This window comes from Dromaius novaehollandiae, chromosome 16, assembly GCF_036370855.1.
Source record: "Dromaius novaehollandiae isolate bDroNov1 chromosome 16, bDroNov1.hap1, whole genome shotgun sequence".
Lineage (NCBI taxonomy): Eukaryota > Metazoa > Chordata > Aves > Casuariiformes > Dromaiidae > Dromaius > Dromaius novaehollandiae.
In genome coordinates, this window is record NC_088113.1 from 21,648,218 (window position 1) to 21,662,313 (window position 14,096).

Genomic DNA, 14,096 nt, shown 5'->3' on the forward strand with positions numbered 1-14,096 from the left:
GGTCCATCCCCAGGGGCCGGGGCTCGTGAGCCCCATAGGACCATCCCCAGGGGTCCATCCCCGGGGGCCGGGGCTCGTGAGCCCTATAGGACCATCCCCAGGGGTCCATCCCCGGGGGCCGGGGCTCGTGAGCCCCATAGGACCATCCCCAGGGGTCCATCCCCGGGGGCCGGGGCTCGTGAGCCCCATAGGACCATCCCCAGGGGTCCATCCCCGGGGGCCGGGGCTCGTGAGCCCCATAGGACCATCCCCAGGGGTCCATCCCCAGGGGCCGGGGCTCGTGAGCCCCATAGGACCATCCCCAGGGGCCGGGGCTCATGAACCTAGGGGTCCATTCCCAGGGGCCGGGGCTCGTGAGCCCCATAGGACCATCCCCAGGGGTCCATCCCCGGGGGCCGGGGCTCGTGAGCCCCATAGGACCATCCCCAGGGGTCCATCCCCGGGGGCCGGGGCTCGTGAGCCCCATAGGACCATCCCCAGGGGTCCATCCCCAGGGGCCGGGGCTCGTGAGCCCCATAGGACCATCCCCAGGGGTCCATCCCCAGGGGCCGGGGCTCGTGAGCCCCATAGGACCATCCCCAGGGGTCCATCCCCGGGGGCCGGGGCTCGTGAGCCCCATAGGACCATCCCCAGGGGTCCATCCCCGGGGGCCGGGGCTCGTGAGCCCCATAGGACCATCTCCAGGGGTCCATCCCCGGGGGCCGGGGCTCGTGAGCCCCATAGGACCATCCCCAGGGGTCCATCCCCGGGGGCCGGGGCTCGTGAGCCCCATAGGACCATCTCCAGGGGTCCATCCCCGGGGGCCGGGGCTCGTGAGCCCCATAGGACCATCCCCAGGGGTCCATCCCCGGGGGCCGGGGCTCATGAGTCCGGGGGACCACCCCGGCGGAGGGTGCGGGGTCCGGCCCCTCGGCGGCCCACGCCTGGGGAAGTCCCCGCGGCGAGCGGCTGCTGCCTGAGCACGCCCGCCGCCAGCTCGCCGCAGCCTGCGCCAAGCAGCGCGAGCCGAGCATGGGCGGCCCTACGTCCCCTTCCTGGGCGGAAGCGGGCCGAGGCGTTATTACAGACTGCCCCCCGCCCCCGCGGCGCCGCGGGACGCGCCGTGCCGTGCCGCGCCATGAAGCTGCTCGGGCTCCCGGGGCTCCTCTGCGCGCTGCTCCTGGGCGTAAGTGCTGCTTCCCGCCGAGGCGGTGCCGCAGCCGGCGGCCCCTTCCCACCGCGGCCCCGGGGTGACGCCGGGCAGGGCCGCGCTGGGGACAACGCCGGCTGCCCCCGCTCCCCGTGGCAGGGCAGGGCGCGGGGCGGTGGGACCCACGGCACGGCGTGACGTCCCGTCCCCGTCCCCGTCCCCGTCCCCGGCTGGCCGGACGGCCCGGCCCCACGGGGCTTTCCAGGAAGGGAGCGCCCAGCGCGATGCCCCCGGCCCGCCGTCCGTGGGAACGCCGATGGGGACAGGGACGGGGACGGGGACACCGGGGCCTGGGTTGGGCCGGGCGCCCCGGCCTGGGAGCGACGGCCCGAGGCCGCCGGCACCGCCGCGCAGGGCTGGGAAAGCTGGGAAGGAAATCCTGGCCGGGTGCCCCGCGCTCCCGCTGGGCGACGCAAGGGTTTCGCTGTTCCTCATTTTTGTGGCTGGGAATTTCCCGGCAAGCGCTCGGCTCCGCGGTGCCTCCGCGCGCCCCGGCCTCGCTGTGCCCCCCGGACCCCCGATGGCCGTGTCCGGGCCGGGGCAGGGCGCGGGGCGGCGGGACGGGCGGCGCGGGGGCCCCCGCGGGGGAGCGGGCAGGCCCGGGCGCGCAGAGCCCCTTTCAGTTCCCCTTCCTGCGACGCGGGAGAAACGCCGGGTGCCGGCTCCCGGCTCCCCTCCGCCGGCCGGGCGCCAGGTCCGAGCCCCGAGGCCGAGGCTGCTCCTGCCTCCCTGCCCCCTTCCCCTGCAGCAGCCCCTGCTCGAGGGCAGCGACGCCGGGCTCTGGCTTCGTGCGGATGAGGCGCCGGCCCGGGGTTTTCCAGCCCCTGGGAGCCAGAGCGGCCGTGCCGGGAAGGGCTGGCGGAGCTGCCGGGCGGGGGGCACGGTTAGCGCAGGTGTCGCTGGCCCCGCCGCCCGGCCCGGGGTGCAGAGCTGTTTGCAGCGACGGGGCTCGGAGCGATGTGCAATCGCCACCTGTTAGGAAACGTGGGGAAACATCGCACCGGAATTGCTGCCATCCCACTTCAAACGGCGCTGGCAGCAGCGCGGCGCAGCCTACGCGGCTGCGGTCTGTGGTTAGGGCAGCCGGGGAGAGCGGAGCAGGAGCGGCTCGCCCGGGACGCGGGGCTGGCTGGCGCATGCCGCGGGCAGAGCCCGGCGGCCGGGGGCACCGGCGCATCCCCACGCCTCCCCTTTTCCAGTGCTGGGAGCCCGGCGATGCCGCCACATGCTCGGAGAAGCAGTACGAGCACAAGGACAAGTGCTGCAACCGGTGCCCGCCAGGTAGGGAGACCTGCCACCCTCCCGGAGCCCCCCCGCCCAGGCTGCGGCTGCCTGGTCCCTCCCGGAGCATCACCTACACGAGCCCCTGCTCCGGGGAGGCCAGGGCCGCCTCACCCGCCGCCCGCCGCGGCCCAGAGCTTCGCTGGCGGGTCCCCTTCCTGCGGGAGCTCCGGGGAGCTCGCAGACCCCGGCCCTGCCCCGTCGCCCGGGGTGCCGCGGGGTGCCAGGATGCCGCGGGCCGGGCGGCTGCAGGCAGGGCGCTGCTGCCGGCGCTGCGCCTGCTGCCGGGTGCCTTCCCGGGACATCCCCCGGCTCCCCCGGCTCTCCCGCCGCAGCCCCCCCAGCCGAGCCCGCGGCCAGGCGAGCCGCCCCCCGGCCCCTCCTCACCAGCCCCGCTTGCAGGGGAAAAGCTGGTCTCGGACTGCGACGGCGCGGCGGGGTCGGTCTGCGCCGCCTGCGAGCGCGGGCACTACCAGCAGAGCTGGACCCGGGAGAGGCACTGCACCCCCCACGACGTCTGCGAGGACAGTGAGTGTCTCCGCGGCCCCGCGGCCCCCCGCGGCCCCCGTCCCTCCCGGGCTCGCACACCTGCGGCGGCTCACCTCCCTCTCGCCCCCGCCCAGATGCCGGTCTCGCGGTGAAGGCGGAGGGCAACGCCACGCACAACACGGTGTGCCAGTGCCGCGCCGGCATGCACTGCTCCGACGGCAGCTGCCAGACCTGCGTGGAGAACCCGCCCTGCGAGCGGGGCGCTGGCTTCGTCGCAGGTGAGGGACCCGCTCCGCCCCTCCGCGGGGCCCGGGGCGCGGGGCGGCATCAGCCCCAGCCCCCCGGCGCGGGGTCCCGGTGCTCCCGGCGGAGCTCCCGGAGAGCTGCTGGTGGCGGCAGCGCCCGTGGCCCCGCTCGCCCCGGCCCGCGGCCCCCACCGCCCCGCTGCAACCCCTGCTCCCCCCCAGCCAAGGCCGCGGCCCGGACGTCGTCCCCCTGCGAGCCCTGCGCCGAAGGCACCTTCTCCAACGTCTCGTCCAAAACCGAGCCCTGCTACCCCTGGTCGAGGTACGGCCCCCGAGCGCGTCCCCGCTGCCGGCGGCTTCCCGGGCCGCGGGGGCCCGACGGCGCGAAATCCCAGCAGAGGCACCGGCCCTCTCCGCGGGGACCCCGGCGCTGAGGATGCCGCGGGCTGGCAGCACTCCCCCGCCTTTAGGAAGCTGCTCAGGGTTAATTGCGCTCCCTGATAGAAGCGTGAGCCTTGTTTCCAGGCTGAATTAGTCTCGCTTCGGCTGCCAGCCATTGGATTTCACTTTGCTTTTATCTGCGCCCAGAAATTGCCTCCCCATGGAGCCACTTGTAGCCTGTCATCAAGTCGTCTCTGAACCGCTCTGGAATAGCTAAAGCGCCCGAGCCCCAGGGCCTCCCCGAGAGGGCAGGCCTCGACCCCGCTCCCTCCTCCGCCCCGTCCCTGAGCGCGTCCCTGTCCCCGTCTGCAGCAGCTCCTGCCCCGTCCCTGAGTGTGTCCCCGTCCCTGTCTGCAGCAGCTCCTGCCCCGTCCCTGAGTGTGTCCCCGTCCCTGTCTGCAGCAGCTCCTGCCCCATCCCTAAGCGTGTCCCCGTCCCCATCCACAGCAGCTCCTGCCCCGTCCCTGAGTGTGTCCCCGTCCCTGTCTGCAGCAGCTCCTGCCCCGTCCCTGAGCGTGTCCCCGTCCCCATCCACAGCAGCTCCTGCCCCATCCCTGAGCGCGTCCCCGTCCCCATCCACAGCAGCTCCCACGTCCCCAAGTGGCACCGGGGGGTGGAACCCGCCGGAGCCCCCGGCTGCATCCCGGGACGCTTTCCTGCGTGCCCCGGTGCTCCGCCACCCCCAGCCTGGTCCGGGGCTCCCCCCGCGCGCGGGCTCCCGCCGCGGTCACAGGGTCTCATTCTTGCCTGCAGCTGCGAGGAGAAAGGGCTGGTGGTGAAGGTGAAGGGGACGAACACCTCGGACGTGCTCTGCGGTGAGTGCGCGGTGCCCGGGCGGGCGGCGGCGAATGCTCCCTGTCGCACCCCGCGGTGCAGCCGGCGCGGGACCCGGCCGGCCCCGGCTGCTTCTGGGAGACGAGGGCCTGGCGTCACCGCCGGTGTCACCTCGTGCTGCTCCTCCACGTCCGCGTGCGGCGCTGGGCCCGGAGCCGGGTGCTCGGGGCGCGGGGGCCGGGAGCGCCTCGCGCCGGGGCCCCGGCAGCTCGCTCACCTCTCGCCCTCGCAGAGCCGAGCAGGCGCTCCTCGCTGTCGGCGCTGATCCCCGTCACGGCTGCCACCGTGGCCTGCCTCGCGGGCATCTCCATCTACTGCCTGCTCCACCGAGGTGAGAGCCGGACGCGGCCGGGCCCCGCGGGGGTGTCGGCGGCGCTGCCGAGGCCGGGCAGCCCGTCCGGGGACCCGCTGGGGCGTGGCCGCCCCGAGCCCGGTGCCCTGCCCGTGCGGGGGTGCCGGCCTCGCGCTCGCGGCCCCCCCGGCAGCAGGCGTTGGCATTGCTGCGGCCCGGGGCTCGAGGCGCCCGTGCTCGGCGCCTGCGGTGCCCAGCAGCTCCTTCCGGCATGCGGGCGGCAGCACTGGGATGGGCTGGGATGGGCTGGGGTGGGGTGGGATGGGCTGGGATGGGATGGGGTGGGCTGGGATGGGATGGGGTGGGATGGGGTGGGGTGGGATGGGATGGGGTGGGCTGGGATGGGATGGGGTGGGATGGGGTGGGGTGGGATGGGATGGGATGGGATGGGATGGGGGGGGGATGGGATGGGCTGGGGGGGGGATGGGATGGGCTGGGCTGGGATGGGGTGGGGTGGGATGGGATGGGGGGGGATGGGGGGGGATGGGATGGGATGGGGTGGGATGGGATGGGATGGGGGGGATGGGATGGGGTGGGGTGGGATGGGGTGGGCTGGGATGGGATGGGGTGGGATGGGATGGGATGGGGGGGGATGGGATGGGCTGGGATGGGATGGGGTGGGGTGGGATGGGATGGGGGGGATGGGGGGGGATGGGGTGGGATGGGGTGGGATGGGATGGGGTGGGATGGGATGGGGGGGATGGGGTGGGATGGGGTGGGCTGGGATGGGATGGGGTGGGGTGGGGTGGGATGGGATGGGATGGGATGGGGTGGGGGGGGATGGGATGGGATGGGGTGGGATGGGATGGGATGGGGTGGGGTGGGATGGGATGGGATGGGATGGGATGGGGGGGATGGGGTGGGATGGGGTGGGATGGGATGGGATAGGGGGGATGGGCTGGGCTGGGCTGGGCTGGGCTGGGCTGGGATGCTCCCTGACCGTTACCTTCTCCCTCCTCTTTCCGTGCAGATCCCAGGCGGCGGGTGCGGGAGCAGGTGAGTCAGCGCAGGGAGCTCCCCTGGCAGCGGGAGGGGGGTCCCTCCCCCCGGGAAGGGCCGGGGCCGGGCCGGCAGCGGAGCGACCGCGCAGGGAGGGCGGCTCTGCAGCGGGCAGGGGGGCGGCAGGGCCGGGCTGTCCTGGCCTGCCCGGCTGGCAGGAGACGAGGGCTGGAGCCGCCCGGCGACGCAGCTGGGGCAGGAGGGGAGCGGGCAGGGTGAGGCCCTGCCCTGCCGCGGGTGCGTCAGGGGCCTCTGCATCTGCGGCCACAGAGGTGAGTCTCGCCTGCCTGTCCCCGTCCCCGTCCCCGTCCCCGTCCCTGCACAGATAAAGGCCGGGAAGCTCGGGGCGGAGGTCAGGGAACCCGTGGAGACGTGTGAGGAGGCCTTCCCCGTGCAGGAGACCCTGCTGGGGGGCCAGCCCGTGGCCCAGGAGGATGGCAAGGAGAGCCGCATCTCGGAGCAGGAGAGGCTGTGAGGGCGCAGCCGGGGCCTCCCCCAGGAGCACAGGCCGGGGCCAGCTCCGTCCTCGGTCCCTTCTCCGGCCAGGGAGGAAGGCCAGCGCCTGGCCTGGCTGCGGATGACGTGACGCCGCAGCGGACCACGTCGTGACCACCCACACGGCGATGCCATCGCAGAGCCTGGTCCGGCCGCCCCCCCGGGGGTCCCGCGGCAGAGCAAAGCTCAGCTGCCGGCACGGGGATGCCATCGCAGAGCCTGGTCCAGCTCCCTGCCTGAGGATGCCACGGCAGAGCACAGCACGGCCGTTTGCACAGAGACCCCGTGGCAGAGCCTGGCCTACCTGACCCCGTGGGCACGCCGCGGCCGAGAACGCTTGGCTGCCTGGGCAGAAACGACCCGCAGAGCCCAGCTCGGCTGCCTGCAGGGCGATGGCACGGCAGAGCCGGTCCCGTGTGGGGATGCCACGGCAGAGCTCAGCTCAGCTGCCTGCAGGGCGATGCCACGGCAGAGCCGGTCCCGTGTGGGGATGCCACGGCAGAGCTCAGCTCGGCTGCCTGCAGGGCGATGCCACGGCAGAGCCGGTCCCGTGTGGGGATGCCACGGCAGAGCTCAGCTCGGCTGCCTGCAGGGCGATGCCACGGCAGAGCCGGTCCCACACGGGGATGCCACGGCAGAGCTCAGCTCGGCTGCCTGCAGGGCGATGCCACGGCAGAGCTGGTCCCACACGGGGATGCCACGGCAGAGCTCAGCTCGGCTGCCTGCAGGGCGATGCCACGGCAGAGCCGGTCCCACACGGGGATGCCACGGCAGAGCTCAGCTCGGCTGCCTGCAGGGCGATGCCACGGCAGAGCCGGTCCCACACGGGGATGCCACGGCAGAGCCCAGCTCGGCTGCCTGCAGGGCGATGCCACGGCAGAGCCGGTCCCGCGTGGGGATGCCACGGCAGAGCCCAGCTCGGCTGCCTGCAGGGCGATGCCACGGCAGAGCCGGTCCCACACGGGGATGCCACAGCAGAGCCCAGCTCGGCTGCCTGCAGGGCGATGCCACGGCAGAGCCGGTCCCGCGTGGGGATGCCATGGCAGAGCCCAGCTCGGCCGCCTTGTGCAGGGACCTGTGCTGGAGCTCGGCCCCGGGGCCGCGGGCGGGTGGTGGAGAAGGGTCCGGCCCCGCAGCGGCTGCTGCAGCCCGGGGCAGCGTGCCTGCCGGGTGCCGGGCGTGCTGTGCTGCCCCAGCACAGACAGGGCGGCTAGGGGAGAAATACAGGACTTGCTGTCCCACACCCGTCCTGCAGACTGTCTTTTCTCGCGGTGGTGAAGGCTGGGACGGTCTGGCAGGGAGGAGGCGCGGGGTGCCCGCGGAGGCAGGGACAGGCGCCCCTCGCTGCAGCCGCCTTTGCCCCCCGCGCAGCCCGGGGTGGCAGCGTGCAGCGGGGTCGCAGCCGGGCTGAACCCCGCGGGGTGCCGGGCAGGCCGGAGCCGCCGCAGGAGCGGACGCCCCTTCCCGCATCCCGCCGGGGCTTCCCGCATCCCGCCGGGGCTGCCGCGTCTCTCCAGGAGATGGTGCTGCCACCACGCCGCAGCGCCCGGCTCGTCCCTGCGCCGCGCGGTGCCAGCGGGCCCGGCGGAGCCCTTCCCGCCTGGGCCGCGCAGGGAGGCACCGTCCCCGCCCGCTCCCGCGGGGCTGGGAAGCGCGGCGCGGCCGGTGTGGGCCCGGGCGTCTCGGGGCAGAGCCGTGCGCGGGCGCCGTGAGCCCCGGTGCGCTGCCCGCCGTGCCGGGAGCTCGGGGGCTCGGGGGCTCGGGGCTGCCGTGCTGCATCCTGCTCCCCCTCCCCATCCCCAGCCTTCGAACGAGTGGGAGCCGGGGCGGACGCACCCCGATTTCAGCACCCTCCCTTGTTCGGGACCCCCTGCCCGCCCGGTCCCAGCTCACCAGCTGCCGTGTCCCGAAGGGCTCCGGCCCGGCCCCTGCACCGAGCCCCCCCCATCCCCAGAGCCCAGGAGCCTCCCCAGCCCGGTGGCACGGCGGGGGCTGCGGCGCCCACGCGCTCCCCCCACGCACGCGGCAGCACGTGTGCCGGCAAGGGGCCCGTGCCGCTCACCCACACACCCGCCCAGCCCACGCCCCGTGCAGCGCTCCTGTGCACCGTGCTCCCATGCACCGCGCTCCCATGCAGCGCTCCCGTGTACTGCACTCCCGTGCACTGCGCCCCGTGCACCGCGCTCCCATGCAGTGCTCCCATGCAGCGCTCCCGTGCACTGCGCCCTGTGCACCGCGCTCCCATGCAGTGCTCCCATGCAGCGCTCCTGTGCACCGCGCTCCCATGCAGTGCTCCCATGCAGCGCTCCCGTGCACCGCGCTCCTGTGCACCGCACTCCCATGCAGCGCTCCTGTGCACCGCGCCCCGTGCACCGCGCTCCCATGCAGTGCTCCCATGCAGCGCTCCTGTGCACCGCGCTCCCGTGCACCGCGCTCCCATGCAGTGCTCCCATGCAGCGCTCCTGTGCACTGCGCCCTGTGCACCGCGCTCCCGTGCAGCGCTCCCGTGTACCGCACTCCCATGCACCGCGCCCCGTGCACCGCGCTCCCATGCAGTGCTCCCATGCAGTGCTCCTGTGCACCGCGCTCCCATGCAGTGCTCCCATGCAGCGCTCCTGTGCACTGCGCCCTGTGCACCGCGCTCCCATGCAGTGCTCCCATGCAGCGTTCCCGTGCACCGCGCTCCCATGCAGTGCTCCCGTGCAGCGCTCCTGTGCACCGTGCCCCGTGCACCGCGCTCCCGTGCAGCGCTGCCGGCCCCCGGCCCCTCACCTCCGCGCGGCTGCTCCCGGCCTGCGCCCAGCCAACCCGCGGGAGGAGCTGGCATATTTACTGCCGGCAGGCTGACATTTCCACATCCATTACTCCTCTCCTCCTGCTCTGCCATCGCCGCTACAATGGGAACAATTATGCTCAATTATTCTCCACCACACCGTTGACAAAAAGCTGGTATTTAAACTTTAATTATTCTCCCAACGTGCATGAGCAGCATGGCCTGCAGCCCATGCCAGCCCCTGCTCAGCCCCCGCTCCCGCCATGCCTACCGCCTCTCCCAGGACCAGCGCTCCCAGCACGGATGCTCCCGGGATGGAGGCTCCGGAGACAGACGCTCTGGGGACTTGGGCTCCCACGACCGATGTTCCAGGGACTGAGACCTGGGGAAGGATGCTCCGGGGACTGACACCCCAGGGAAGGATGCTCCGGGGACTGACACCCCGGGGAAGGACGCTCCCAACAGAGGAGGGCAGGGAAGAGATGCCCTAATCTCTGCTTGAGCCCGCCACGGCCCCGGACCCCTCCACGGTCCCGTCAGCAGGCTCCGGGCCTGGGCTCGCTGCCCGGCAGCCCCGTCCCCGTCCCGCCGGTGCGGGGCAGCCCGGTGCAGCCGCGGGAGCTGGGCGCAGCGGTGCCAAGGCCAGGGCAGGCTCTGGGTGCCGGGAAGCAGCTGGAGCCCCGACCTGCCCGCGCACGAGCGCACGCAGTGTGGCATAAGAAAGGCCGTAAATCCCAGAGCCGGGAGCAGCTGCAACACGGAGCGGCTTTTACTGTAAAGGCAGCGGCACATTATTTAAGGCTCCTCTTAAAACCTAATGTTAGGTTTAATAAGGGAGATAAAAGCATGTCAGCGGCTCTCCCTCTCGCGGCTTGGTGCTGCCGGCAGCCCTGCCAGGACAGTCTCGGCACCGGGCAGCGTCCCCAGCGCCAGCCCCGGGGACAGACGTGGCCCCATCAGCGGGGAGGGCTGGTGTCACCCCAGTCCCCGGGACGCAGCCCCAGCGCGGCGTGGGAGGGGGCTGCGGGATCGGCGCCCCGCGGGCGGGAGCAGCCCCCGACGGCGGCGGGACGGTGCTGGTGCCGGTGCCCCCGCTGCCCCCGCCCACGCGGTGCTGCCCTCTCCCCGCCGGCACGTGCGGTTGGTGCCTGCTCCCGCATGTCAGACATGTGCCATCTCATTAGCACCTCTGTCCCCCAAAGTGAGAAGGGAGAACACGTGAGACCTAATTGAATGTAACTAATTATTCACGCCGCAAATGCTCTGTTTAACTGGGATTGCGAGGGACAGAATTACTCATTCTGAAAAGGGAAGAGAAAGGGAGAAAGATGGAGAGAAAACAAATAGAGGCGGATGCTGGAGCTGCAGCTCCCTCTCTCCCCAGAATACCAATTACCGGATGAAGTGATTGTATAAATCTTTACCGAGTGAACGAACTGTACTAGTCACTTACTTCTGTCCTCTTATTACGAGGCAGCAATGAAAAATCGCCCTGCTCTCCAGTCCGGCCGCGGGCTCTGCAGCCGGGAGCTCGTCCCGGTGCTCCCCGAGGGCGGCGGTCCCGAGGACACGGGGCAGAGGGCTCGGCAGCGATGCTCGCCCGGTGCCGGGACCGCTGACCGGGGAGCGGCGGCACCAGGGCGCTGCCCGGCCGCCGCGCTGGGACAGAGCTGGGCAGAGCTGGGGCTGGGCGACCCCAGCACCCGGCACAGCGCGTCCCGGACACCCCGTGTCGAACCCGCCCGGCACCGCGGCTACGCCAGGGCCACGCGCACAGCACGGCCCCGCGCGCTCCAGGGCTGCGGCACCCCGATGCTCACGGGCCAGTGGGTTCCTCCACCAGCGTTTATCACTGCCCGGCATTGCCGCTCTGTAGGCTGGAGAAACGCGCTAATTAGCAGTGATCTCCATCACTTTTCCCTGACGCATCATCTAATCCCACGTTCCCTCACGCAGCTTCTTGCAGGCGCCAGCTCCCGCCCTCGGCCGCGTCGCGGGGTGGGGTAGGAAGGGCAGCTCCCGCACCCGGGCCGTCCCTGCAGCGGGAAGCGCTCGGCCATCCTGGGATTTGTGCTGGGTGCACCGGAGCTGCTCCCCGGAGCTGCCAGCTGCTCCCCACGGGGCCCCCGTGACGCCCCACACCCCGGCGTCGGGGCTGCGTGGCGGCTCCCGGAGACCCTCCCGCCACCACCATCCCGTGGGACGCATCTCGAGCACGTCGGTGAGGAGAGGGCGGCCGTGTTTCGGGGTAGCGAAATCTGCAGCTCGTTCTCGGAGGGGATTTGGCTGCTGCCAGCAGTGAGTGATACCGCGCTCTGGAGACGCGTGCGTGGGTGTGAGGGAGATAACATCATCATCATCACAACAAATGCAGCCGTGCAGCTCCATTCGCTGCTTATTGGCGTTCTTCTGTTTATCTATAAATAATTGCAGGGACACAATAGGCTTTTAAGACTGCCAAAGAGTTTGTCTCCCTAAAGGAACCGTATTGCCACAGTGCTGCCACCTTATCTGCCTGCAGAAAGATGAGGGTAGGAAAAATATTTACTGCCGGGGATATTCGTCATCTGCAAATTACCTTTGCCTACAGTCCGCAGCGGGGGCAGGACTGACGAGGCGGATCTGTACGGCAGGCGTGGGGGTGCCGGGATTCCCCCCGCTGCCCCCGACCCACCTGCGCCTCCTCCCCTGTGCTGGTGCGGTGGGCAGGGATGAGCACGCACGGCCGGCCCGCGGCAGCACCGCGCACGCACAGCCGGCCCTCGGGAGCACGGTGCACGCACAGCCGGCCCTCGGGAGCACCGTGCACGCACGGCCGGCCCTCGGGAGCACGGTGCACGCACAGCCGGCCCGCGGGAGCACGGTGCACGCACAGCCGGCCCTCGGCAGCACCGCGCACGCACAGCCGGCCCGCGGGAGCACCGTGCACACACAGCCGGCCCGCGGCAGCACCGTGCACGCACAGCCGGCCCTCGGGAGCACCGCGCACGCACAGCCGGCCCTCGGCAGCACTGTGCATGCACAGCCGGCCCTCGGCAGCACCGCGCACGCACAGCCGGCCCTCGGCAGCACCACGCACGCACAGCCGGCCCTCGGGAGCACCGCACACGCACAGCCGGCCCGCGGGAGCACCGTGCATGCACAGCCGGCCCTCGGCAGCACCGCGCACGCACAGCCGGCCCTCGGGAGCACCACGCACGCACAGCCGGCCCTCGGCAGCACCGCGCACGCACAGCCGGCCCTCGGGAGCACCGCGCACGCACAGCCGGCCCTCGGCAGCACCGTGCACGCACAGCCGGCCCTCGGGAGCACCGCGCACGCACAGCCGGCCCTCGGCAGCACCGTGCACACACAGCCGGCCCTCGGGAGCACCGCGCACGCACAGCCGGCCCTCGGCAGCACCGCACACACACAGCTGGCCCTTGGCTCGGGCCCTCTTATCTCCAGCTTCCTCCAGGAAGCACCAAGCCCGCAGCATCTCCCAGCCGGCAGCAGTGTGCTGTGCAGTGAGCACCCGCGCCCGGCTCCACCGCCGGCAGCATCTCCCCGGCACGACAGCTCCAAGCACCGGCCGCCTCCGCTGCCCCACCGGCCCTGCCGCTCTCCTGCGACTGCGGCCCGCGAGGGACCGACCTGCTGCTGGCCCCGGGCCCCCATGCCGGTGCCGTGCTGCCACTTGGGAGCCCCGCCAGCATCGCTCCTCACCGGGATTCCCGCACCCGCTGCCCGAGCACTTACCGCTGCCGCATCCAAGAACTGATCTAATTGATGTGACACCGATTATTCAAGTATCGCTGACTGCAGAACTAATGCGTCTGTGTACAAGCCTCCCCAGACCCCGACCGTGAAATGATAACTCTGACATGAGCGGCGGCCGCGCGGGAACGCCAGCTCCGGCCGAGCCCCGGCGGCGCCAGGCCCTGCCGGCACAGCCTCCGACGGCCGCTCCGGAGGCGGCAGCCGCCGGGGTTGGCTGCAACGAGGGCCGTGTCCAGCCCGCCGTGCAGGGAGCCGGGTCTGCGGCTTCCCGCGGAGGTGACGGCGGGTCCTGCCCAGGCCCGGCAGCCCTGGCCCCACGGGCACCGCGGCTCTGCCGCAGCCCCGTCACCGCTGCCCCATGGGCCGTGTGCTGTGGGGCAGTTTGGGCTGCTCGGCACAGCCCAGGCAGCCAGCGGAGCGCCGGCTCCTGCCCGGACCGGTGCTGGGAAAAACCACTCGCTGCATTCGAAATTTTGCTGCGAAATTAAATGATGCCTGGACATGCAGAGCCAGGACACCCAGACCCCAGTTCGGGTGGCAGTTTGTATTTCGTAAATTGCTTTTTTCAGTCAATTAAAGGAAAAACACGCCTGGAGGCAGAGGGTGGCAGCCCCGAGGGGGCTCCTCCCCGGGCAGGCGCAGGGGCCACGGGGAGCTTCCCCACGCAGCAGCCTGCGCCCCGGGCCTGGTGCTTCGCCCCGGCTCCGGCCGGGCTTGGAGGGCAACGTCGGCCTCGGCTGGCATCCGCAGGGCTCAAACGGCCCCAAATGTCAAAAATCAGAAGAAATTTAACTGAGAAAAGCCGGCAGGCTGCCCGCTGCACAGGAGGCCGCCGGACCCACCGCCAGCAGGCTGTGGCACCACGTCAGGACCGGCACCACGGCACGGCCCCGGCCGGGGCAGCGGCACGGGCACGCAGGACGCGGCGACTCACGGCCGGGACGAAGCTTCGTCCCGGTCTCAGGTCGCAGCCGCTGCGAGCGGCGCGGGGGAAAGGCTGGGCGATGCGCTGGCTGAACGGCCGAGGGCTCGCTCGGGACCTGGCTCGCTCGAAGCTTTCATTAAGGAGCTGGATGATGGAATAGAGAAAATACTTATTAAATTTGCAGATGACACGAAGCTGGGAGGGACTACAAGTATCTTGGAGGACAGGATTAGAATTCAAAACGGTCTTGACAAATTGGAGAAATGGACTGGAAAAAATAGGATGAAATTCAGCAGGGACGAGCGCGAGGCACT

General features: G+C 71.7%; 1 protein-coding gene across 1 annotated transcript; it reads left to right on the forward strand.

Annotated features, from left to right (window-relative positions):
* The first annotated feature begins 950 nt into the window (after window positions 1-950).
* Window positions 951-7,568, forward strand: CD40 (CD40 molecule). Its single transcript, XM_064521759.1, has 9 exons — window positions 951-1,165; window positions 2,389-2,470; window positions 2,873-2,998; window positions 3,094-3,237; window positions 3,427-3,526; window positions 4,399-4,460; window positions 4,712-4,810; window positions 5,802-5,827; window positions 6,156-7,568. The coding sequence occupies exons 1-9, from the start codon at window positions 1,118-1,120 to the stop codon at window positions 6,303-6,305; spliced, it is 837 nt and encodes a 278-aa protein (XP_064377829.1). The 5' UTR covers window positions 951-1,117; the 3' UTR covers window positions 6,306-7,568.
* The last annotated feature ends 6,528 nt before the right edge of the window (window positions 7,569-14,096 follow it).

Excerpts from the sequence above, each read along its gene's own strand:
- CD40 (XM_064521759.1), top strand. The coding sequence starts at position 1,118 with ATGAAGCTGCTCGGGCTCCCGGGGCTCCTCTGCGCGCTGCTCCTGGGC. Across the intron at positions 2,999-3,093 it reads CCACGACGTCTGCGAGGACA|ATGCCGGTCTCGCGGTGAAG; the intron begins GTGAGTGTCTCC and ends GCCCCCGCCCAG. Across the intron at positions 4,461-4,711 it reads CACCTCGGACGTGCTCTGCG|AGCCGAGCAGGCGCTCCTCG; the intron begins GTGAGTGCGCGG and ends TCGCCCTCGCAG.